Consider the following 27,290-nt stretch of genomic DNA (forward strand, 5'->3'; position numbering starts at 1 on the left):
ATGAGAATGTTTAGCAAGTGGAGATTAAATAATTCTCCTCAGGAATGTAAGGAGTGCAAAATACTCAATGAATTATCTATTCATTTTTTTCTTTATCACTTATGGTGTAATACTGAAGTTTTTCTCTGAGTCATATTCCTTAGGTTTGAATCCTGGTTTTACCACTTACTAAATATAAGACTTTGGGCAAATCATTTACATTTTTTTTTTTTATTTTTTTTTTTTACTTTGTATCTTCTCTGAAATGTCAATGATGATAGCAGCTACTTCAAAATTTTTCGTGGGGATTAAATTAGTTAATATGTGTAAGAAGCTTACAACAATGCCTGGTCATGAGAAGTTCTCAGAAAGTGTTCAATCGTATTTTTTTTCTTTTTTCTTATGGGCTTACTGATGAAGAGAAAAGAACCCGTTTTTCTAGTAGTTTAGACCAAATTATATCTTACTAAAGTCCCACAATCCTTTATGCAAAATTTTTAAAGTGAATGTATCTGATAACTCAGAATTATCTTGATTTTAGAATTAGCATTACAGAGCATATGCCATATGTGCTGGTTTGAAGCCGCTATGTGCTCCAGAAAAGGCCTTGTTCTTTTAATCCATTCTTGTGGGTACAGACCTGTTGTAGGTGGGACCTTTTGGTTAGGTTTTTTTCAATTGAGATGTGACCCAATCCATTCAAGGTGGGTCTTAATCCTTTACTGGAGGTAGAAACACCAAGAGAGAACATAGAGAGAAACGCCCCAGATGTGCTAAGAGAGGACCCTCCGAAGTTCAGAGAGAAAGCCACTGGAAGCAGAAGCTGAAAGCAATGAGACCCAGGGGTGAAGAACCAGCAGAAGCCAGCTATGTGACTTCCCATGTGACAGAGGAACCCCAGATGCCATTGGCCTTTTTTCAGAGAAGGTACCATGCTCTTGATGCCTTAATTGGGACATTTTCATGGCCTTAAAGCTGTAAATTTGTAAATGAATAAATCCCCACTATAAAAGCCAACCCATTTCTGATATATTGCATTCCAGTTTCTTTAGCAAACCCAAACACCATACATTTTGAATATTTCCAGGATGAGCTGAAGACACAGTTTTTTAATCAAACACATTCATATTTCTGGAACATATGAATGTTCATAGTAGAAAAAAAGGGAAAACTATAAGTAGTTTCATATTAGTTCAGGTCAAGTTTTTGTTGCCATCAGATAGGCTTCAGTCTGCATTAAGAAAAAATATATTAGTTTTCCATGCATTTGAAATGTCAGAGTTGCAGATAAGGAATTGTTTACATGTACATTGCTTTATATTCCTTTGTGCTGATGGTTAAAATTTGGGTTGGAACATATTTCAAGTTAAGGGAAAAAAAAATTCCTAGGTAAATACACAAAGGGCAAAGAGGAAGTTTTCTTTTTTTCCCCTAGGGAAACAGGTGGTATAATTTAATTATTTTTAATGTATAGTAGAAATAGTATTATAGCTATTATTCTGAACGAAACTATTGTTCATGTGAAGCAGACATTCTCCAGTCCTTGCATTATTAATCTATTTAATAAAATCATTTAATAGTTTTGACATCTCAATGTTTCTTACGAGCTAAAGAATTGTAAATATAGTCATTTTTTTCTTTCATTAGGTAATTACACTTAAATGTTTTAGACCACATACTAGGTGTTCTAGTTTGCTAGCTGCTGGAATGCAACACACCAGAGACGGATTGGCTTTTAATAAAAGGGGATTTATTTTGTTGGTTCTTCAGAAGAAAGGCAGCTAACTTTCCACTGAGGTTCTTTCTTACGTGGAAGGCACAGGATGGTCTCTGCTGGTCTTCTCTCCAGGCCCCTGGGTTCCAACAACTTTCCCCGGGGTGACTTCTTTCTGCATCTCCAAAGGCCTGGGCTGAGCTGCAAGTGCTGAGGTGAGGGATGCCAAGCTGCTTAGGCCGTGCTACATTGAACTCTCTCATTTAAGCACCAGCCAATTAAGTCAAACATCACTCATTGCAGCAGACATGCCTCCTAGCCGACTGCAGATGTAATTAGCAACAGATGAGGTTCATGTACCATTGGCTTATGTCTGCAGCAACAAAACTAGGTATGCTCACCTGGCCAAGTTGACAACTGACTCGAACTAACACACTAGGTAAAGATGTCATCACTGATGAGGGTCTGAGGGAGTCCTTTGATGTGGATAAAAGGGAGCAACAAAACTAATCAGGAAACTCATCTTCAACTGGACTATTTGAAAACTAATATCCAGAGAATTGTCTCAAAATGAGTTGGAGGACAAAAGGTGGACATAAGATCAAATAACTTGTCCTCAACTGGATGAATGACAAAAGGATAGAAAGAGACATGGAAATTCATGTCCCAGCTGATAGAAGGAGAGCAGTGACATTCTACAGAGGAGGGAAGCAGTGTGTTTTCATTGCAGGTTTACATTGTAAGAGCTGAACTTTTTAATCAGCTCACCCAGCAGTTAGCCATTTATATAGTTGAGCCTGAGATTGTTAGTTCCACGTGAAAATACAAATTAAAAAAAAAAACAAAACAAAATTCAAAAGTAACAAAAGAATGTTTATTTCCTTCTGCATATTTTTGAGGTGCCCATTAGATCTGTGTAATTACAAGATGAAATTTAAGTAAAGAGTGCTCCTCATTTACATATGAATAAATACTTCTCTGATGAAAGGAAGCTGAATCAGTTCAACCATCCGAAGTACTATTTTCCTTGTACATTAATTGACATGGTTAAAGGGCAAGAAATAGTTACACAATCAGTGGCATACACAAATGAAAACAAGAATGCAAAACAAACAAACAAACAAAAAGCCCCTGTCGGCTTGCATAAGACTATATTTCAAAAAAAAGAGTTAAGGGAATAACATAATTTGGTTTTATCTTTTTAAATGGTAGCATATCCAATGTTTAACTTATTCTATAAATAGTGTATAGTCTGTGCAGGAAAGAAAAAGAAATCCAAGTTTTTAAGCATTGGAAAGTAAGTCTTTCTACTCTGCTCTCTCCTGGCCCTCACATCTTTGTAAAATCCATGTTAAAAGTACAAAATTTTAGTCACATCAATTTTTTCCCTATGGATTTTAAAAAGATTCAAAAACAAGGCAAATATTTTGACTTTCCAGAAGAACCCCAAAATTAAAATCTCCGTTCCTTTTCCCTTGTGATGTACACCGACAAAAAGCTTTGAGTCATAATTGCCACCTAATTCCCTCTCAATTCTCTCTCTTACAAGATCTGCCTTTACATCCTTGAAATTACATCCCAACACCCTCTAAATAGACTCACCAAATTTACCCACCTAAAGACCTACAAAAGTTCTGTCAAGATAGTGTTCATTTCAGTTTCAGCAAAACATAAGTTTACTTGTTCAACAAGTTTTGTAAATTGTGGTCTTTTGTGAGGTTGATGGTCAGAAATTCTGGAGAAAAAATTGAAATCCACTTAAATCCTCTTCAATGCCTGAATCGAGTACCTCTACTAGAAACATCTACTCTGAGACCTTCTAACCTCCCATACAGATGTCCCTCCAACGCAATAGGGAGGTAAGTCCTATGTTTTGTCTAAATACCAATTTCCTTTAGTCAATCTCCCAAATGCTAAAGTGTTGCCTCTTGAGGATGGGAATGGATTTTAGTAATCCTTTGATTATCTAATCAGATTTGAAAACTCTCAGCCTTAGTGAGCACCTGTTTCTTTACTTCTGATGCTACTATTTGTCTTTTTGTGGCACTCTGTTGTAAGTCAATAAGAAGTCTAACTCCAGGGACTCATGAGTTCGGAAGGTCTGGCAGACTGGCATTCTTTAGACAAACTTTACCTTAATTACCTTTTCCAAATTTTATGCAGACTTGCCTCAATCTTCTTTATCTACTCCACTTAGTTTCCTTTTCCTTGAAGTTGAAGTGTTTGTTGGGCCCTCAAATGGTGACATCTGGTCTTTGGGGAGATTTATTAGTTCAGAGGTTGGCCAAGTAAAATTTATGGGGTCTTCTCAGTTATTTGACCCTCCAGGTTCAATTCCTGCTTACTTTATATTTTAATTCATGTGGATATTTTTCTAACTGGCATAATTCCTCCAAGTACAATCTGAAATTGCTGTGTCCATTTTGGGGAATTTTGGCGAATTTTGGCATGAAAATTATTGATGGAAAATAATTGCTTGATAGAACTAACAAGAGTTCAAATTATTGTTTAAACCAGCTGTAAATATTCTTTCATTGGGGTCTCTGTGTATGTATTTGGACATGTGCGTGGTGAGTTTTCTTTACCTAAAGTTTCTTTTATCCTTGTTCATTTCATATGTTTGAAAGCTGGTTCATCTCCTTTCTTTTTCTCTGCTTCTCTCTCTTTTTTTCATACTTCTCTTAGAAAGTATTATTCTGTCTTATGTTCATACTCTAGGAATAACTAATCTAGAAAACCTAAAGAAATTGAAAAAAATAAAATATAGTTATTTCTTCTATGTTTTTCTCATTTTTGAGGTAATAATAAGGCAACTGTGAGCTCCCTAATTGAAGTAGATAGAATAAACTTAGTTCTGCTTGAGCAACAGGTTTATTTTTGGTTGTCTCTTAGAATATCAATGGTCAGCAAGCGTAAAAGAGGTCAAAATTCCATTTTCAGGTCTCCCAGAAAATGTGAAATATCTTTCTGTTAGAGCTTATGAAAATTCTGCGCTTGGGTGCTGCTTTATGTAAACAGTGCTATAAGTGGCCACGATAGATACTTTTTCTCTCATCTGTAACATAAAATGTAGAATTAAGGATTTTGCATAATGATGGCTTCCTACTAGATTTTATTTTTCTATTTGGGATTTGTCATCTCAATACCATCTCAGAACCAACTGCCTCTCAGAGGCAGGCTTGGCCTGTTTGGAATATCCATTGATTCCCTGGTGTAAGTTAGTCAGGTAAACAGTAAAATCTCCCAATCCCAGGACACTGAAAGGGGGAAGGTGAAGGGAAGAGTGGATGATATGTATAATAATGAGAATAGAAGGGGTTTTCATTTATTGGATATTTCCTATGTACTAGGCTCTGTTCAATGAGCTTTGAACATATTAACTCCTTTTAACATCTCAAGAAAATGTTGAAACAAGAACAATATTACCAACTTGTTAAATGTAATTCTCTCAATGAAATATTGATTTATAAGCCAAAGAATCTTTATTGCCTATCAATTCAAGAAGGGAAAAAAATTACAGTTATCGCATTTTTTTATTGAGTCTTTAAAATGTCCCTTGATCTCAAATTCATATTGGAAATCAGATACATCATAGTGACAAGCTATAGTCACTGAACCATTGAGGAATTCTAGTTGTGAAAGGAAGAATGAACTTTGCCTCAGCTTTTATATGTTAAAAAATAATATAACATAAGCCAATATATATTTTCCCCAAACACAGTCAGCACCCAAGGTAATAAAAAGAATCTCTTATTACACAAAACTCTACAGCAAACAAGAAGGTTACAACTAAAATTGAGCAGAAAGAGAAAGATTCAATGTATTTTATCCTTAAGATTGATCAATACAGAAAACATGCAAGGGAAAGTAGGTTTTGCAGGAAAACTATTGAAGACATTTGGTAATCATGATCCATTTCTTGTGTCAGACATTTTATGCACTGCGAAAAGTTATAAAATATGATAGTTATCGAGAACCTCAAAATTATATAAAATATTAGTTATCAAGAGAACAACAGTGTTTTTACATTCTAAGCTAACTCATTTCTAAGAATGATTTACTTTCTTCATTTTTAGTTCTATTCTTAAAAATCACATATTTTTTCCTTAACCTTTTCAAAACATAATTTTCTCCAATGGTAGGTAAGACTTAGGAAAAATAAGAGTGGGTTTTCTTGTCTCAAGAAGTAAACTAATCCTGAAATAGTTTCCTTAATAATTTTACATTATAAATGGAAAGAAACTCAATGGCTGATTTTTATTTAGTTCAACTTGAAAATATGCTTGTGTGAATATTTCAGGTAGATTTAAAATTATTTTGAGACCCAGAATATAATTATCTCATTCTCTGCATTGTCTCCCTTTTTTGCCAAGATTTAAAAAATGATTTCCAATTACATGTATTAATATACATTGTCAGGGGAAAATCATGCAAAGCCTATCCAACTATATTAGCAAAGACATGAAATCAAGTATTTATCAGAATAAAATGATTACTTTCTTTAGGGCATCATAGATTCAAATGACTTTTTACATAACTAAAGTCTAGAAATATTATTTTAAAAGATTAATGCATTTAAATATAAGGTACGGTTGGAAAAAAATAGCATTTAACTAAATATTTGATTTTCAATTCATCTTTTTCCAATGTCTCAGTAAAAATATGCTTCTCGGAGACTTAGAGACCTGAATCACTTACAAGTTTCTATTTATGCCTTTGGGCAAAAAATATAAAGGCGTGAAATCCTGTCATCCAGTAGAGAACATTAGTGAAGCATTCTGGACTACAAAACAGGTAACAGGTTGCAAGACATGCTTCATGATTTCTTTGAGAATGACACATTCATAAATCAGCTAGTTTAACTATTTGGAAGGTTCACTTTTAACCAATATGTCTATCAGAATCTCTCTGTACTTGCAATACCATAAGTAAAATGGGATTTTCTTATATTATTTTCATGACCAAATATTACCAAATACAAATTTTTTTCAAAACTAGAACAGAAATTATATCTAGTAAAGGCACATGTATGTCTATGATATTTTCTGGTTGCGTTTCTAGAGAATGCTTCTCAAAATTATCTATTAATTTCCTTTCAGATAAGAAGCATATTCATAATTGGAGAACATAAAACTATTTACTTAGATATTCAAGTATATCAATAGTAATCTTGTCTCTAAAATCCAGCTAAAGAATGGAAAAATTATCTGTGCTTATTTTATTTATCACTTTGAGTCATCGAAGCTCTGCAAATAATATAAAAGTAATCCTTGATTATTCCACATTACACCTATTTCTGTAGCCCCTGTGGTCCTGGCATCTATTACTTCCAACAAAACATGTGCAATCCAAATGTTCCACTCACTATTGTCTTTTGCATTAGTGTAACACATTTAGGAGAATTTCCAAAACTAAATGTTTAACTCTAACTTAGATGACCAACCATGATAATTAATTCTCTTTATCCATGATATAAAGCTACATATCAAAATATCAATGCATATTGTAACCTATGATGTGATAGATTCAGAAAATGGCTTGTGGTCATTTTTGAAGCAGGGTGGAATTAGATACACTCTGCCACCTAAAATTATGATACATGAAAAATCATTATATATGCATATGCACACGTACACCCACAGACACACACCTGCAGAGGTTGTTCATAACTAGACAAGGCATTTTAACAAGTAAGTTAAAAAAACCTTATTGTAGAAAATACATACTGCTTAAAATAACTAAGGTATATAAACCTTAAAAAAAAACTGACTGATCATACTTGTTTTTATCTCATTTAACAATAAAAGCCCTGTATGGGAGAATTTCTTTGAAGAAAGAAACTCAATTATTTATCCCTGAGGTTTTCTGAGTTGTAAGATCCCACTGAAAGGAAGGCTAAAAGTTTGTTTACAATCAGAAACATATGTTAAATAATCACCTTGTTTATACTTTCCACTAATCTCCCTTTTTAAACAAACATATTATCATCTATGATCAGCCTCCCTCAATTCATGCACACAGTAGGCATGAATAAATAAGCAAAAACACTAATGTACTGCAGGTCTTATGTAAGTAATAACTATTTACAGATATTTCACAATAATACAAGTGATCTTGCTGATATCCATCTCTTTTTCCTTCAAAAATTATTTGACATTTTAATCACTTCTTAATTTATATTTTTATACAACATGTAGTGTTCAAATATTGCCATCCTTTCTCACAATTAGCTTTTAATCCTATTTACCACTAGCCAAATAGCATATCACTGCCTTCTTCAATTTTCTGTGCATACTCTAGCTAATGTCAGTACTTCAAGTAAGTAAACATAAAAATTTTAATGATACTCCTTAAACCTTATAAATATTTGGTAATAGGCCCTTAGTATTGTATCCATCAACCCCTATGGGGAATATATGTCATTTGAACCAAACAGATTTGCAATTCATCATAAAAAGTAATGATCATCATGTCTTTACCAATCATAATAGCTTTAAGATGAGCGATTCTAAGTGTTTTACGTAAGATTTTTCTAAATAATCCATACACTTGAATATAACATACTCAGAGGTATATTGTCCATCTTTGCACATAGATAATAGAACACAGCAAACAGGAATCAGAGAGGTAGACATGTCACATTTCTTCAGAGAATGGAAATGCACAAGAGAAGTTGAGGTTTGTTACATAGTAATTATGCTCTTTGTTTACAGACATCTACCACTAAGACTTGACAGAAAATTTTCACGTTTCACCTAATTATCTAAGATTCCCTAGAGTTTCTTTCTATAGAACACGTTAAACTTAAAATATTGGGAGAAACTAAAATGAATGGTTAAATTGAAGAGATGTACACCCTAGTAACTCAGTCCTAAACTGGAGGAAGTAAAGTGTTGTTTTGAGTTTTTATGTTCAACTTTTACTTTCTATTCATGGAATGATGGTGTCAGATGGAGAAAACATCACCGACTGTCATTAATTTGCTGACTTGACATTTTTGCAATTATTCCACTAATCTCAAAGTGAAGACCCAAATCAAGGCTCTTGCTCTCGACACAGATATAAATATTAAATTGTCGGCTCTTAAAAGTTTGACTGACATACAAATCATAAAATAGTTTCAAAAGTATATTTTTAATTTCTGACATATATTATCAAAGTGTTCTTTATCCATAAATGCATTTATAATAGAGACAGAATCAGAGAAAATAAGAAAATGAGCAATAAAATTTTACTATAACTTGATTTCAATTACAAAAAAAAGAAAGAAAAAAGCGGTCATTAGGCTTACAAAAAACAACATGGAAAACTACAAAATTTTAATAACATATATAGAGAATTTTGCCACCGTTTAGCAATGCCCTAATATGGATACATGGATTTCAGCTTTCCTTCTGAGGACACAACATAGGTGCTGGACAAAGATGCAGCAGTGAAAACCTTAGTACACTCCAGTTGTATGTCCCTAAAGACACTAAATCAGTGGAGATAAATTTGTGGCAGTACTGCTTGGGTGTGAGTTTTCACTTAAGAGGTGATGAGTTAAGTTCTTTCTTGCACTATATCCATTTTAGTTATGTCTGAGCAGAAGCAGTTACCCTCACAAAACTGCAATAGGCTCTGAGTTCTTTCTTTTGGACTGCTTATTTCTTCCCCACTCTGTCAAACTGAAGACCATGTCCTTATTATTTTGCTTTCCTACAACATGAACAATATCCAACGATTTATTTATGGTACATTCTCTCCAGCTCCTTTGCCAATGTGAGCCAACTATTTCATGTCCCTCAAATGGAACAAATTCTTCTGTATGGAAAATAGCAGAGTAAAGTGAAATAAGTTTTAAATGACAAGTTTACTATAAACTAAAAAGCCAGATTCTAAAAACACACAACCAGAAATTAAAACAGCAAGGAAAGGGGAAAACACTGCTGATTTAATAGGAAAAAAACTGTACCATGGGAAGAGAAACCACAGATAGTGAAGAAAGTATAATTTATTATCATTTAATAAGACAAATTAACTTCACCTTTGCCCAAAAGATTATTATACAAGATTACTAAAAAATAAAATTACCTTTTGTGCAAAAAGAAAATATTGATTTAGTAAATTAAAATTCTACTACACCACCATGTGCCACCATCCAGGATCACAGAACAAAGTACAGCAGGTACGCACTTAGCATGGGCAAAAGGTGATCGATGTTATACTTCACCTTCAATGAGAATTAGAATTATAGCATGCCTAATATGGCACTGTTTGGTAATATTAAAAGTCCCCTCTCCTTTTAAAGTCTCTATCATAGACAATAATTAAGGAAAGTATTAAAATCTCTAGACTTCCCAGACCTACACCAGCCTAATAGCATACGCCAACAGTTTTGATGGTAGACTGAAAAATCCAAGATGTTATCAAGTATTGGCAGTGTTAGAATTTTGTTAATTTCCGGTAAGTTATTTTAAATATTGCATTGGAATATTTGCTCAAAATATTTTTCCCTTCCCTCTGGAGGGCCCTGCTCCTGAAGAAATCCATTTTAACAGAAACAATGGTTGCCTTGCTAGAGAAATATTTTTTCTTCAGCTTTAGAGGAACAAGAACAAACAATATACTTTAAAAAAACGTGTAAAATGTGCTTCTGCCAGAATGAATGAGAACACACGTGCACAGAATTCCTTCTCCGCACACCCCCGTCACCGTCATCACCATCACCAACCACATCACTGCAACACTGTGCCCTTCCCTTCTCTTCTTTCGTATCCCTCTCCCTTAGACATTCTTACCTCTCTCCCTCCCTGTACTGCCTCCAGTCTTTTCAGGTTCAAACCCTGCAAGGGAGTAAAAACATGTATTACTGTTGGCAAAGAAATATTAACTAATAATTAGTACCAGTGCAACAATTTAAGTAAAATTAAATTTGTTATTTAACAAAAGGAGATCTGAATAGAGATAAACGTGCAACACGTATGTCAATATGTACCTGAATAAGTCTACAAAGGTATTGCTTTGCTTGCTAAAGCAAATAGACTTTGCTTGCTAAACCCTAAGACCTTAGGTAAAAAATACAGCTTAAAGCATCTATTTTCTTTAGAGAAATGTCTGACCTTTAAAGGCAATGATTACCCCTTGATGAAATCACAATTTAAAAGGTGGCATTGAATCTTGAATTAGTATATACAGTGTGTGCTGGAAAGGGAACTCTCCACCCTTTCTCACTTTCCTGGCACACATCTTGAGGCCAACATAATAGTAACACTGATAAAAGCAGCAGCAGCCCTCACAGCACTGGTGATTATCTAGGAAATATTCAAGATTTTATTTCCTGACAAAGGACTTTCTCCCTCTTCTATTATTTTAACTGCTTTCCCCATTAGAGGTTAAGGAATCACCTTAAGTCCCCAATAAACACTATGCCTAATTAAAAGGAAAAGGAGTTCATCTTTTCCCTGGCAAGTCTATTGCAAAATGTACTGTCACCTAAGGTTGAGAACCAAAGAATTGTCAAGATTTATGTGCCTATATATTCATTCACTGGAAATATTGCTATTTAGAAGGTGATATAATGAAAGACATTTAGTCTCCTTCTAAATCAAATGCAAGTTTCAATTCCTGTTATTTTCCCTCCAGTAGCTTTGTTTGTTAAGGGGCAGAGGTAAGTGGTGAAAATTTTTTTAAAAAGTGATCTCATGGTACTTAATTATTCTCTTTTACCTTCCTGCCTTTTTACTTACTTTCTCTTCTCTTTCTCTCCTCCATTCCTTTCATTATTTTATAATACATTTTTATTGAATATCTGCTTTCAATTAGGCATGATTCTAGATATTAGGGGTATAAAAATAAATAAGAAATAGGGTGGTGCAACGGTGGTGGCAGAATTCTCACCTGCCATGCCAGGGACCTGGGTTTGATTTCCAGAGCCTGCCCATGCCAAATAAATAAATAAATAAGAAATAGAGTTCCCCAAATTTAAAATACCATTGATGAGTTGCAAAAACTAATGTGGAAATCCTCATCAATACAGTGGAGTAAAAAGCTTCAGAGCTCTGTCCCCCACAGAAGCTTTGAACGACCAACAAGAACTTGCAGAAACATCTTTCTCAAAGCTTCAGAAAACAGCTAAGCTAAAGGACTGAAGTAATAGGACAAGTGCCAAATGAAGTAACAGGACAAGTGCCAAATAAAGAAAAAGGCTACTTAAAAGCTGTAGGATCTCAGGGTGTCCTGGCTGTCCCTTGACCCGCCCCTCATCGGCTCAGCTCAGAGCTGTCTCACGCTGTGTGAGGACCTCTTGTCCCGGCTCCTGAGGAAGAAGGACGGTTCCTTGTGCCCATCCTAGGAGGATGAACAGCTGGCCCAATCAGTCTGGGGTTGGGCTGAGAGACTCACTGTCCCAAAACTTGCCTTGCGTGTAGAAGGCAGCTCACAGAGTTCTCCTAGAGAATCCTGTGGGAAAGCAGTCACATGGATGACGAGGGCAAGGTATAGCCGGTTGTAGAACACAAAGGACAGTGCCCAGGAACATGAGGGAACTGTTTTCTAGGAAAGTAGGGGTGTTCGGAACTGTGAAAATACAGAAATTCCTGGGGATACATCTTCCCTTAACAGCAATGAACATGATTTAAATATGCTTTGGGATTCCCTTTTCTTTCTTTTAGCCATCACATTGGAAAATTTTTTTTTTCTCTTATACTATATAGAAATTAGAAGTCTTGGAGAGATTTGGAGGGCAAATGCCTGGAAATTTTATAGTCATCAGGACTTGTGATAAACTTTATTCAAAGACATAGACCAGCCGAATATCAAAATTTAACAATCATTTTTTATTTTATTTTCTCTAAAATTCATCATACTAGTCTATCTTTGAATGCCTATGCCATGATTTCTGTGATCCATTCATTGGAATCTTTGGATTTCTTTCTTTCCCGCCTTTGTGAAAACTAAGATATGTCATTTTTTTCATTGCCATTCTTGTACTACTAAAGTTTTGACTTTTTAAAAATGGAAAATCCGCACCCCCCTCCCCGTATTGTCCTAAGTCATATTGTAACCATACCAAAGGATGCTTTTAAATGTACACATACGTATTTAATGAACACAGTTCACATTTCTTGAGCTCTTACTAGGTGACAGGCAGTATGGTAAGTACTTTCTCTGACATTTTATTTTTCTCACAATTACACTATGTTGTAGGTTCCATTCGGAACCTCCAGTTTTCTCAGAGGATAATTGAGGCCCAGAGAGGTTAATTAAGTTCTCTAAAAAGACCCAGCTGTGAGGAGGTAGAATTGTGTTTTGAACCCAGAGTATCAGTTTGCAATCTTCTTTTGCAACCACTAAATATACTACCACCAAAATTAACTACTTTTAAATGTGTTAGGATGAATAAAATGAATTAGATAAACATCTGTTTAATAAATGAATGAGCAACCCCTTAAATGTATAAGCCTATTTTCAGAGTTACTTTAAAATTCAAAGGATCAACCTGAAACATGTCATCTTTATATATTGAAAAAGTAACTTCAAGATGATAATTCTTGGTTTTCAGTTACTTAGGATTTGGAAATAACTGTGAAAAAAAAGTTAAAGCCAATGAGAGTGGACTCCGGAGTTACTGATTCCTTGGAAAGAAATGTAAAATTCAATTGAAATATTTCCTGAGGCAGACAAAGATTAAAAGAAAATTAATGCTACTGTGTGGGCACAAATAACATTTCATACAGTTTGTCTGTGATTATCATTGCTCTAGGCTAACTAAAATATTAAACTAGTATAGCAGTTCCGTACCCCAAGTTTTCCAGCAGTTCTCAGCTTGGTATACTTCCTAAGTTAATTTCTTCTGGTCCAGGGACTTGAGTCCTTATATTTTATGAGTTTTGATACCATGAAGTCCATCCTGAAACCGATTACTTCCGGTGTTTCTGATGTTCATAGCTGGGTGGCCAGTTCTGATGAAAGTGTCATTTTCCATTTAAGATATGAGACTAATCAAGAACAAAGAGCCTCTACTTAGATTTCCTGTTATATTATATCTGACAGCATCTAATTGTGAACCTAATTCTTAAATAGGAAGTTCAAGATGCTGTTTCCGAAAACAAGTAACACTAAATATTGTCAATGAAAGGTGCATTGCTTTCAAGTTCTCTCATGGTGGTAAAGATGAGTCCAACAGTGGTTTTAATCATAGAAGACCAAGATTTAACACTTAATTTGTAGAATGTGTCATCATAAAAGGCAAGTATTTGACTTTGAAAAAGTATTCCTTAGTGATACCAAGCATAATGAATCATTAGTCTATCTAGTAAGCTGCTTTTTGTTCTTACCGTGGAACATAAAAATAGAGGATTTACCAAAGAGTTCAAGAGGGAGGATTAATAACTGGAATACGGTTATTTATCAATCTATCTGTCTGTCACACGTCTGACCTCGGCTCATTCTACAACCCACCCACAAGTCTCCTTTACAACATTCTGGCTTTCTTGTTAGTTCTTGAACACACAGGAACACTCTTCACCCACATATCCGCATGGCCAACTTTCAGACCTTCTCAAGTCTTTCTTTACATCACACCTTCTCAGTAAGCCTACTCTAATCACTGTATTTAATATCATAATCTATTCCTAATCCCCTACCAGCACACTTATAACTTTTTAACATACTATATAAATGTAATATTATTGTGTATTATCTGTCTTTCCATATTAGAATATAAGTGCTCTAAAGGCAGAGATCTTTGTTATTATGTGTTCTAATGTATCCCACACCCAAACAGTGCTTGGTGCATGATAGGTGCTAGATAATTATTTAAATATTTGTTAAATGAATGGAATATCTATTTTTCACTCATCTACATATTTGTACTTTATTAATTTATATTTGTAAGTATATAAATGAAATTGATTTTAGTGATCCATTAGACAAATTCATTTATTCCTGTTTAAATTAAAGCAACAAGATTAAAAAAAAACATTTGAAACTTTAAATTCATTTAACACTTTAAAAATTCAGCATTTTCTTGTCACACTGTTTCTGCTTATTATACCAAAAGAAGTGTACCGCCATGTTTTTCTATTGAATGTCTAAGTAGTAACTGATGACAAAGACTTTATAAGAAAAACATTGTTGATTTCAGGCTATGCCTTAGAACACAATTCTCAGTGATCCAGTACAAGCTGCAATTACAAAGGGCAAACTCAGTCTGCTGAATGCTCTGTCTTTGCTGGCTGCTATTAACCATATGCTATAACCACCTAAAGAAAAGAAAGAGAGATCGTTTTGAGGCAGGGGAAGAAATCATTGCTCATCCTATTGAGTGGAGACTTTCTCTAACATTCTTTTTGGACAGTTTAGAAATATACACTAAATGCAGTTAAAATAAATAAAATGGATTAAGCAGAAATATATCACAATACCTTCAGTAAGTTTTTTCTTTTATTGCAATTAAATCATTCTTAAAAAAGGTTTCATTTAGAGAGTCATAATCTATATTATGAAATGAAAGTAACAACCATTTGTGAAATATAAAATTATATAAAATTTATACAACAAATTCTAAATGACACATTTGTTTCTGACACACACAGTTAATTCCTTCTTATTGAACAAGGTCTTTTGATGAAAATCCAAGAGAGGCCAGGAAATGCTTTTGTTTTTTTTGTTGTTGTTGTTTGTTTTCTTCTATCTGCTTGACTGGTCCAAGTTCTGTTCATTCTCTTTCATGTGTCCCAAACTCATCTCATGCTGGTCTACATTAAGATTACAAATGTGGATATTTGATTTACTTAGAAAACTGTGTAGCTAATTATCGTAACTGTTCAAAAGAATATATGAATTTGGAAAAAGCATTTGAAGTTTTGGGGGGTTTGGGAGCCCATGCAGTATACTAATGATATGTTTATTTGCATGTCTTTACTCAGAAAAATTATACCAATGTGCATGTATTAGATATTTAAATAGCATAATTTAATTTTCAAAGCAGAATTATTTATAAAGTATATGCAAATTTTTAATAAAGATTTGTGTTCCTAAATTCAGTACTTTATTTCACAGGCATTTAAATTATTGTATTTTAAATAAATTTTCTCCTACTTTCCAATTAAAAAAAAGATGTATCTTCTGTTATCAGGGTTATCATCATTATTTGTAGAAGTAATGAGTGCTCTTTAAATAATAAGCCCTTATGAATTATTGCTATAGAGGCTTCTGCAAAATGCCTGTCTCTACTTGCTACTTGTTACTCAGACTGGGTGTCACCTGTTAGGTGCTTCTCTTCATAATTCCCTTGTTGTGTTTTATCTACAGGTTCTCTGGGCATTGCTCCCTGTATATACCACTGCGCTTTCCACTTCAATGAAATAAGAGGGATTTATGTTTCTTGCTTTTGAAAGAAGAAGCTAATCCTTTTAAAACAAGTACAAATGAGACCACCATGGAACAAAAACATGGTTTCTATTATATTTTCTGTTTACCACTATTAAATGTCATTGAGGTTATGGCAACTTAAGGACTATTTATGCATTTCACAGTGCTAGGGGCGTTACATATGTGTGAACATTTACTTAAGCCAGGTTCTGCTCTACACTCTGGGGACATAACCATGAGTGAAATGCAGAAAAATTTCTCCCTTCATGGTGCTGATAATCATGATATAATTATATTAATTTGTACTTATATCTATGTGAGCATGCACATATACATAATGTCATTTTATGTTATTTCACTAAACAATGTTGCATTGGGGTCCTGCTTCCATTTATATGACAACGTGATATATTTAAGAAATTTATTCCTCTAATATCAGATTTTGAAGGCAGAGAACACTGGTAGAGTTTAACTGACATCCTCGTGAACAGAATAATTTTAAACTTACTTATTTGAGCTTTGTATACTAATATCATCACATGGACATACATTTAAGTATTTAAAAAAATTGAGCAAGCAATCGTTGATTTTTGCCTTTTGAAGCTTTCTTTAATTTTCTATTAATTTAAGTAATGTGGCTTGCATACATTTAATTAAAGAAGGCTGTGCCTTGTATTTTATTTAATTTTAATTTTTTAGCTATGCAAACAAATGCTCTAGAAAGCATAACCTAAGACTCCCAATTCCTGGTACGTGGGCATTTGTGTATGTTTTACCTCATAGGGGAAATATTTATTTAAGCTATTAAATAACTTCAAATTTAAAAATGCATCATCCTTTTGTTGTCTAGTAGTCATATAAAGACTTTCTTCAGCAATAATTTAAGTCATAAAAAAAAACAGTGTTCTCCAACTCAGTCTTTTAGAAGAGCAAACTTTTGGGTACAATGATGACTGAGAAGTTGTCATCTCTTTTAAGGGATGTTTTGCTCATTCTTTCTGCCTTTCACGTTCTTTAGTTGGATTATTTCTTGTGAGAAATAATTTCATAGAAGACCTCCTCATACAGTAAATGCCAATATAATAGTTCACCCATATTGTACACGAAGACATTTGAATTACTTCAGATATTTAAGCTAGTGAAGTTGGGGTGAGGGACTCTTGAATATTTTTGCATTTGGGATTAAGTTGAGGACCATTGGTCAATTCACCAAAAGATACATAATTAAGTACCTTGAATACAAGGTTTCCATTCATTTGCCACTTTTCCACAAGAAGTGCCTTAAAATACTTAACTGATAAGTTTTCAAAGACATAGATTATCTCCCAAGGCTTTATTTGATCATTTATTTCTAATAATGCCTTGTAGATGATGTTTAGGGTTGCTGTTTATATCTCTGTATATTCTGAATGGTTTGTCTATAAACTTACTTCTCTAATTAAAACAAAATAAATTACAATTAAAAACAAACAAATAAATGAAACTTTATATAACCCCAGTATTTAGTATATGGCTCATAGTAGATGCTCAGCAAATATTTATTGAGTGAACTGAATGAGTAAGCTTCTACAATTCTTGTAATACCAACATTTGTCTATCCTTTTAAAAAAATTATTAGAATATAGACTAATATCTGCAATTCAAATTTATTCAGAAAAAAATGTGAATCAAATACATTAGGTTCTTTCTCTAATCTTGGTCAAATCACCTAACCCTCTGAGACAACATTTCTTTTTCACTAAAATTAGAAATTGGACTAGATAGTATTGAATATCTCTTTAAGCTCTAAAATTCAGGGATTTTATTTTCCTTTAGAAAAATAGTTTTTTCAAGCCACTCAATTTTTACATTTGAGCTTTGTTACCCAGTCCCTTTTAACTAAAGGATTGCATCATTAGCTGTGATTTTTGCCTACATCAATCTAGCATTTCAATTCTTCGTTTTAAAAATCTCCCCAATTACTCAAAGAGCTCTCCAAAATATTAAAGTGCCAGTACAAGAGTTCATTATTTAACATTTGAGGTAGACACACTTTATATTTTTAATAATTGTTACCTTGTAAATTGGCATAGCTTTCAGCATATCCATTTAAAGTTCCCCTTTTTAAATGTAGTATTTGTAATGTACAATTATATTGTCTGAGCAACTCTATTGAAGACTAGAAATTAAACAAATGAATCAGATTGTGTCAGAATCTACTGCTGGAGATCTTACTTTTTAAAATGTATTTATTTCCATCATTATTAATTTCTAGGAAACAGGGAAAAAGAGCAAACAATTATTAATAACAATTAATGTGTACTCTCAGACTGCCAGTCAGAAAATGCACTGGGGCTTAAATTTCAATCAAACCCAATCAATATTCCACACTATAATTTAATATCCTCCCCAAACCAAAACCTACCTGAAAATAAAATGACCATTTTCATTTTCCTTATGGTATCTACTTCAATTTAAATGCATTTGCAGCATGGATTTCTGGAAATTCAATCCTTCTAGGAAATCCATTTACATTAAGAAGAGTACATTAAACTAGTTTGGATATATTTCTATTCTTCTTTTCCTATGACATAGCATCCTTCAAAAGTCAGAATTTGTTAGAATACATGTTTTTATACTAATAGATTTTCATTCAAAGAAATATAATGATTTGGTATAGACTGACAGAATTAATCAAATTAATTCTACCAGTACATTTGGCAAGGTTTAGCCAGTATGTACCAGTTGGGAAGTTACATTTGGAGATTAAATACTGTGTATTAATGTTAATGATATTATGCTTTAATTTATTTAATCTGAACGTGTAGCCATGGAAAAGTTAGGCACTGTTTTGGCAAAATAAGAAGCTGACCATAACTTGAAGATCTAAGGTTTCCTTCTATAGTAAAGAACTAGTCCCAGAAAAGATAATCTTTAGACTTAAGGATTTTAAACTACTTTATAGTTTTTCCAACCAGTGATGTGTGAAAAATTGAGACTCTCCAGGGACCCTCTTATTACCCATCTTGGCTCACCATCACCAAGAGTGCAGTTTACCTTAAAAAGAGAGGAAACAGACACGTGCCTAGATGCGGGAATGTTTATGTTAGCATTTACTGTTCTTCTGCTAAGAAGTCCCACTGACCCCTCACCATCATTTTGTGGCTAATTCATTTATTCTACAAATATCGTTTAAGTTCTTATTATCGCCAGGCTTTGTTCCATGCTGTGGGCTAAGACAGAGAAAAGTCTTTTCTCAGGATGCTTACATTTAAATATTTTACAAGAGTGTCATTTACAAAAAGATTTATAGAATGTTAACATTAAAAACAGCTACAGAGATCACTCAGTCCCTTATTTTATTTGGGAAGAAACTGAACCTCGAGATATGGTATATGACTTGCTTGAGATTACATAGATAGCTAGTGAAGGTCCATACATGAGTCCAATAAGTGTTCTACTTCTTTACATTGCTCAGGATAATTATCCATTCATCTCCGCTTTGTAAAATGTTCCTAACTCTTTCCTATGTTAATTCATTCGTTACGCTCTGGTTACTCTTTAACTGTGCTGCGGATGACCTGGTTAAGAGAGTTATACTTTTCAGTTTGCCCTTTTCTGAGTCACCTTCAATTCCAGATTCTTTAATTGTTGTCTGACACCATAGGAACAATCTTGGCTGCAGAGGAGGCCAGGTGAATCCCCAAGGTTTACTGTTCTGTGCTTCATTTCTCTTCTGTAGCTAACTGTGAGACCATTTGGCAACAGTTAACTCAGAGCCTTAAGATAATTAGTTCTCCCTCAGAATGTCATGGATTTTAAAGAGGAAGGGATGCAACATTTGTTTCAAAACCCAAATCTATCATTTGTAGAATTTGACCCATTTTGGTGGCTTTTGTGTATTTTTGAAAATAATTTACGTGCTTCATGCCTTCAATAAAATGATCTCATTGTGTTTTGCTTCTGAGTTATTTCTAATACTGGTCCAAGCACATCTTGTCCCAATTAAAAGGAACCAAAAAAAATTTTTAACGGAAAAAGTTTAAAATACTATAACAAAGGTAAAATACTATAAAATGCGAAGATAATGTTAATAAAAAGGGATAAATAATGTTTCATATGGTAATAGCTCACTTTAAATAATTTCATTTTTATAGATATGACACTTAACGTTAGCAGTTAGAATAAATTACATATATTGATTCTTTCGGTATTTTCCTAATATTTTAACTCAGTTGTATTAATGTAAGGAAGCCATGTTCAAACATGAGATCTAAAACGATGAATATAGATTTTTTGGTATGACTGGGTGAAAAATTATTCATAATTACTGCACCTATATGTGTAATAGATAATAATCTAGGTTTGATGAAGTTGAAATCTTTCTTAATAAATGGAATATAATTACTTGAGAAATGCATTTAAATATACCAGCACAATCAAAGCAGTCTTGCTAAATTTTCTTTATGGGTCTTTATTTTATAGATAATAAGATAAAAATCAAATCTACATGGAAAAAAACTAGTTGCTTTTACTTTCTTTTCCAACTTAAAGCCATATGTTCTAAGAAAGAATTTGCTGTTTATTCGCCAGTGGAATATTTCCTCCTTTTTGGATAGAAAATAGGTAACTAATCCTGTGGGTATGAAATTCGAGACTCATCCATCTTGGCTCAGTCTGCACTTCTGATCTCATTTCCAATTATACTACCATATCGTTATTATACTGGTTACATTGTAATGTCTAGCATTGCATTACATTTAATATCCAATGTACTCGGTATTTCCCAATGCCCTGTACATTCATAGCTCTTTGTTTCTTTTAAGAATGTCATTGTCCTATCTCTGTTGAAGAAATCCTTATGGACTACAAAGCTCAAATGTCACTTCTTTCTTGAGGCTTCTTCAGTCCCCCTTAAAATTCACATTTCCTTTCCTTATATTCCCTTAAAACTTTAAACACTTATTAAAGCATTTATCATGATCTGCTCTGTATGCTAAATACCCATGTACATCCCTCTCTACCACTACAGCTTAGGCTTTTTTCCAAGATGAAAACACTGCCCATTCCTTGCACAGAACATGCAAACAATTTAATAAATGTGTGTTGTTGAGCTATGCTTAACCATTTTGGTTTTCTTTTTTTTTTTTTTTTTACCATCTTTACAACATAGATGAAATTCTGAAGAAAATCTTGAAAACCCTGGTGTAGACTATTAGAGTTCTTCTACTGATAACAGAAAAGTGCTGCCATTATTTGGTACACTCTCCCCTATTGTAATTACATATTCTATTTCCAAATTCTCCTGGGCTCCACTGCCCCACATATTGGCGCTTGAAAATGCTGGAGAGGTGTGCGGGAAAATTAACATAGCAGGTCTAATTTTCCTCTTTAGAACGCCCTGCATGCAGGACTGGCCTTTGGCTGGTGTCTGGGAATTCAGCTTTCAAAAAATTCCCTGAGCTGCTAAGTTTGTTTTGTTTACCTAGGGCCTGAATCCACTGTATGACTATTTGTATAAACAATGTTGATTGATGATGATACACACCTGCTTTCCTTCTGGGGATCTGAAATGTCTGTTATTGTGGCTGATCACACAAGCAGAAAAGTGCTCAATGGAGTCCAACAAAAACCTCTTTAGCAGGCTTTCCTGGGCGGAAACATGGCAGATGTGTTGCTGTATTTGGCTGTTGGTGAAAGGAGCATGTTCTGGGTAACTAATCCTGAGAGGAAGAATGTTTACAATCCTGGGCAGGATTCCTCCAGATTCTGCCTGACGTGTGTGTGTGTGTGTGTGTGTGTGTGTATGTTTCTCCCTTGATGATCCTGCTGTGTATCCTTTTGCTGTAATAAACTATAGCTGTGAGTACGACTGCTTCTTAGTCCTATGAACATGATTATTTGTGGGGCCCAAAATACGAGATGGGACTACTTAGATACTGTTCTGCTACTTGTCTTGCCAAACTTCTTCCAATCATGGGAGTATTTTCATTACAAAAGATGAATAACCCAGTGTTACACAAAAATATGAATGATCTGCTATATCTCCTAATATTTCACTCTTTCTTTCAACATTTCTTTTTTCACCACAATATCATACTTTAAGTTGTTTGAAAAATGGTAGAGTGAGAAGAAATATAAACAAAATATACTTTAAAAAGATTATGTTTGGATTGCTTCAAAGATATGATTCTTGTACAAAGAGTGGTTAAGTCCAGGGTACGGGGGAAAACTGGTATTGCATGCTATGGGCTATGTTCAAAAGGAAACCATCAGCACTACCACAGCAACAGCAGAGGCAAATACTGGGGTGAGGGACAAGAGTTAAGAGGAGGTTTAGATTTCTTATTTGACAAAGGTATGTTTATTGGTTTTCTTTCTCTTGGGAACAATGAAATTATTTAAAATGGAGAATGCTGATGGGCTGTGGATTTTGGGCCCGCTACATGATGCCCAGTGAATGCAGGTGGCTGAAGGATACACTGACGGAGAAGTAGATTAGTGAACGATGATGTATTCTTATGAACGAAGGTTGTGGGGTTGCAGAAAGGACAAAGTTGTGAGGCATGCAACAATGTGAATGAACATGTGGGACATTTGGTGAGGCAAATAAGAGAGAAATAGGGCAGGCCAGGGTGGCTCAGGAGGCAGAGTTCTCACCTGCCAAGCTGGAGACCGCGTTTGATTCCTGGTGCCTGCCCATGCCAGGAAAAAAAAAAAAAAGCCAGAAACGAAAGAACAAGAATGGTATGGTCACCTTTAGAAAATGCCTAGATTGTAAGATTTTAGAGCAGACACATTAAGTCCAGAGTGGTGATTATTATTTCTAGATTTTGAGAGGCTGTTTTACATATGTAACCTGATATTTAGAGATAAGAACTGTCATGGTTAGGGACAGGTGTCAACTTGGTCAAGTTGTGGTACCTGTTCATCTGATTGGGCAAGTGCTGGCCTGTCTATTGCAATGAGGACATTTCATAGGATTAGGTCATGATCACGTTAGCTACATCCACAACTGATTCCATTTGTAATCAGCCAAAGGGAAGTGTCTTCTGCAATTAGTGATGCTAAATGCAATCATGGGAAGCCTTTTAAGGAGGACTCAGAGGAGACAGGTTGCATTCCTGCTTTGGCTGGTGAGCCTCTCCTGTGGAGTTCATCCAGGCCATCCATCGGAGTTATCGGCTTTGGAGCCGGCCCTGTGGATTTTGGACTCTGCATTCGTATGGTCATGTAAGACACTTTCATAAATTTTATATTTGCAAGTGTTCCCTGTTGATTCTGTTTCTCTAGAGAACCCTAACTAATACATCTTGGTACCAGGAGTGGCTCTTAAGGAACAGAATCTTAAAAATGGGTTTTTATGAATGGTTTTCTACTCTGACTGGGCTCAGAGACACTAAGGACTCTGATTCCCATAATCAGAATGACACTCCCAATCCATGGACTGAGTTGGCAAAGGAGATAGTCAAAATATCATCATTCGATTCTCCTAATGCTTCGCTTGTACGAAGCCAGACTCTGGGGGATAATGTTTTTGACACCTTTACAGAGTTTTGTAGAAATAAGAGTTATAGAGATGTTGGTTGGTTGTTGTTAGATACACTGTCTACATTAAAGGGTGAAAGGAATGGGCTTAAGGCTTCAAACAAGAAGCTTAAGTGCCGTCTGAAAGATGTAGAGGTTTCTATGAGTATCCTGAAGGAAAATTTTATTTCCTGTAGCCGTAGACTTGAGATCTCTGAAAATCAGACTCAGAATCTTATTGTTAGAGTAGCAACTTTACAACGTAAACTGAAATCTCAGTCTTGCGTGGTGTCTGCCGTTAAAGAGAGGGCATTGATTGGAAAGGAGTGGGACCCAAAACGTCACTCTGGACCACCAGTCAGAGTGGGGGCTTATGGAGGCCAGGTGATCAATGGAGTTTTAGCTCAGGTCCGTCTCACAGTGGGTCCAGTGGGCCCCCGGACCCATCCTGTAGTTATTTCCCCAGTTCTGGAATGTATAATTGGCATAGACATACTGAGCAACTGGCAGAATCCCCACGTTCGTTCTCTAACTCGTGCAGTGAGGGCTATTATGGTTGGAAAGACCAAGGGGAAGCCACTAGAACTGCACCTACCAAGCAAAATAGTAAATCAAAAGCAATACCGTATTCCTGGAGGGATTGCAGAGATTACTGCCACTCTTAAGGACTTCAAAGATGCAGGGGTGGTGATTCCCACCACATCCCCATTCAACTCTCCTATTTGGCCTGTGCAGAAAACAGATGGGTCTTGGAGAACAACAGTGGATTATCGTAAACTCAACCAGGTGGTAACTCCAATTGCAGCTGCTGTTCCAGATGTAGTATCATTGCTTGAGCAAATCAGTACATCCCCTGGTACCTGGTATGCAGCTATTGATCTGGCAAATGCTTTTTTCCCAATAGCTATTAGTAAGGACCACCAGAAACAGTTTGCTTTCAGCTGGCAAGGTCAGCAATATACTTTCACTGTCCTACCTCAGGGGTATATCAACTCTCCAGCCCTATGTCATAATCTTGTTTGCAGAGACCTTGATCGTTTCTCCCTCCCACAAGACATCACACTGGTCCATTATATTGATGATATCATGTTGATTGGACCTAGTGAGCAAGAAGTAGCAACTACTCTAGATTTACAGGTAAGGCATTTGTGTGTCAGAGGATGGGAGATAAATCCAACAAAAATACAGGGGCCTTCCACCTCAGTAAAATTTCTAGGTGTCCAGTGGTGTGGGGCATGTCGAGATATTTCTTTAAGGTGAAGGATAAATTGCTGCATCTGGCCCCTCCCACAACCAAAAAGAGGCACAATGCCTAGTTCGTCTTTTTGGATTTTGGGGACAACATATTCCTAATTTGGGTGTGCTACTCCGGCCCATTTATTGAGTGACCAGAAAAGCTGCTAATTTTGAGTGGGGACCTGAACAAAAGGAGGCTCTGCAACAGGTCCAGGCTGCTGTGCAAGCTGTTCTGCCACTTGGGCCATATGATCCAGCAGATCCAATGGTGCTGGAAGTGTCAGTGGCAAATAGAGATGTTGTCTGGAGCCTTTGGCAGGCCCCAGTAGGAGAATCACAACACAGACCCTTAGGATTTTGGAGCAAAGTCTTACCATCTGCTGCAGATAACTACTCTCCTTTTGAGAAACAGCTTTTGGCCTGCTATTGGGCCTTAGTATAGACTGAACGCTTAACCATGGGCCACCAAGTTACCATGAGACCTGAGTTGCCTATCATGAGTTGGGTGTTGTCTGACCCACCAAGCCATAAAGTTGGGCGTGCACAGAAGCACTCTATTGTAAAGTGGAAATGGTATATACGAGATAGAGCCAGAGCAGGTCCTGAAGGCACAAGTAAGTTACATGAAGAAGTGGCACAAATGCCCATGGTTTCCACTCCTGCTGCCACATTACCTTCTCTTTCCCAGACCAGAGCTATGGCCTCTTGGGGAGTTCCTTACAGTGAATTGACTGAGGAAGAGAAAACTCGTGCCTGGTTTACAGATGGTTCAGCACGATATGCAGGTACCACCTGAAAGTGAACAGCTGCAGTACTACTACCCCTTTCTGGGGTGTCCTTGAAGGACAGTGGTGAGGGGAATTCCTCCCAGTGGGCAGAACTTCGAGCAGTGCACCTGGTTGTTCATTTTGCTTGGAAGGAACACTGGCCAGAGGTGCGCTTGTATACTGACTCATGGGCTGTTGCTAATGGTTTGGCTGGATGATCAGGGACTTGGAAAGACCATAATTGGAAAATTGGTGACAAAGAGGTCTGGGGAAGAAGTATGTGGATAGACCTTTCTGAGTGGGCTAAAAACATGAAGATATTTGTGTCCCATGTGAATGCACACCAGAGGGTGACTTCAGCAGAGGAAGATTTTAATAAAAAAGGGGATAAGATGACCCGTTCTATGGATACCAGTCAGCCTGTTTCCCCAGCAACTCCTGTTATTGCCCAATGGGCTCATGAACAAAGTGGTCATGGTGGTAGGGATGGAGATTATGCATGGGCTCAGCAACATGTACTTCCACTCACCAAGGCTGACCTGGCTACAGCCACTGCTGAGTGCCCAATCTGCCAGCAGCAGAGACCCACACTCAGCCCCCGATATGGCACCATTCCCCGAGGTGACCAGCCAGCTACATGGTGGCAGGTTGATTACATTGGACCACTCCCTTCATGGAAGGGGCAGCGATTTGTTCTAACTGGAATAGACACATACTCTGGATATGGGTTTGCTTTCCCTGCATGCAATGCTTCTGCCAAAACTACTATCCGTGGGCTTACAGAATGCCTTATCCATCGTCATGGTATTCCACATAGCATTGCTTCGGATCAAGGAACACACTTCATAGCAAATGAAGTGCGGGAATGGGCACATGCTCATGGAATTCTCTGGTCTTACCATGTTCCCCATCATCCAGAAGCAGCTGGATTGATAGAACGGTGGAATGGCCTTTTGAAAACTCAATTACGGTGCCAACTAGGTGGCAAAAACTTGAAAGGCTGAGGTAATGTTCTCCAGGAAGCTGTGTATGCTCTGAATCAGCGTCCGCTGTATGGTGCTGTTTCTCCCATAGCCAGGATCCATGGGTCCAGGAACCAAGGGGTGGAAATGAGTGTGGTGCCACTCACTATTACTCCTAGTGATCCACTAGGAAAATTTTTGCTTCCTGTCCCTGCTACCCTGAGTTCTGCTGGTCTACAGGTTTTAGTTCCAAAACGGGGTGTGCTTTCTCCAGGAGAAACAATAGTGATACCACTGAACTGGAAGTTAAGATTGCCACCTGGCCACTTTGGGCTACTTATGCCTCTGGATCAACACACCAAGAAGAGGATTACATTATTGTCTGGGGTAATTGACCCTGACTATCAGAAGGAAGTAGGACTGCAACTACATAATGGAGGTAAAGAAGAGTTTTCTTGGAATATAGGAGACCCCCTGGGGCGTCTATTAGTACTACCATGCCCTGTGATCAAAATCAATGGAAAACTGCAACAACACAATCCAGGCAGGACCACTAATGGCTCTGAGACTTCAGGAATGAAGGTTTGGGTCACCCCACCAGGCAAAGAACCATGGCCAGCTGAAGTGCTTGCTGAGGGGAAAGGGAACATGGAATGGGTAGTGGAAGAAGGTAGTGATAAATATGAACTTTGACCACGTGATCAGTTACAGAAACAAGGACTGTAATGCTGTTTTGTTTGTGTTATACTATTTAAGTTGTAAGATATCAAG

At 36.0% G+C, this 27,290-nt stretch overlaps 1 protein-coding gene across 3 annotated transcripts in view; it reads right to left on the bottom strand.

Annotated features, from left to right (window-relative positions):
- CCSER1 (coiled-coil serine rich protein 1) overlaps positions 1-27,290 on the bottom strand; it is a 1,450,145-nt gene that overhangs the window by 404,309 nt on the left and 1,018,546 nt on the right. For all 3 annotated transcript variants that reach the window (XM_077142860.1, XM_077142859.1, XM_077142861.1), the window contains one exon: positions 10,474-10,518. In XM_077142860.1, the coding sequence (XP_076998975.1) occupies positions 10,474-10,518 (45 nt within the window). The remainder of the gene's footprint in view (positions 1-10,473; positions 10,519-27,290) is intronic.

This window comes from Tamandua tetradactyla, chromosome 24, assembly GCF_023851605.1.
Source record: "Tamandua tetradactyla isolate mTamTet1 chromosome 24, mTamTet1.pri, whole genome shotgun sequence".
NCBI lineage: Eukaryota > Metazoa > Chordata > Mammalia > Pilosa > Myrmecophagidae > Tamandua > Tamandua tetradactyla.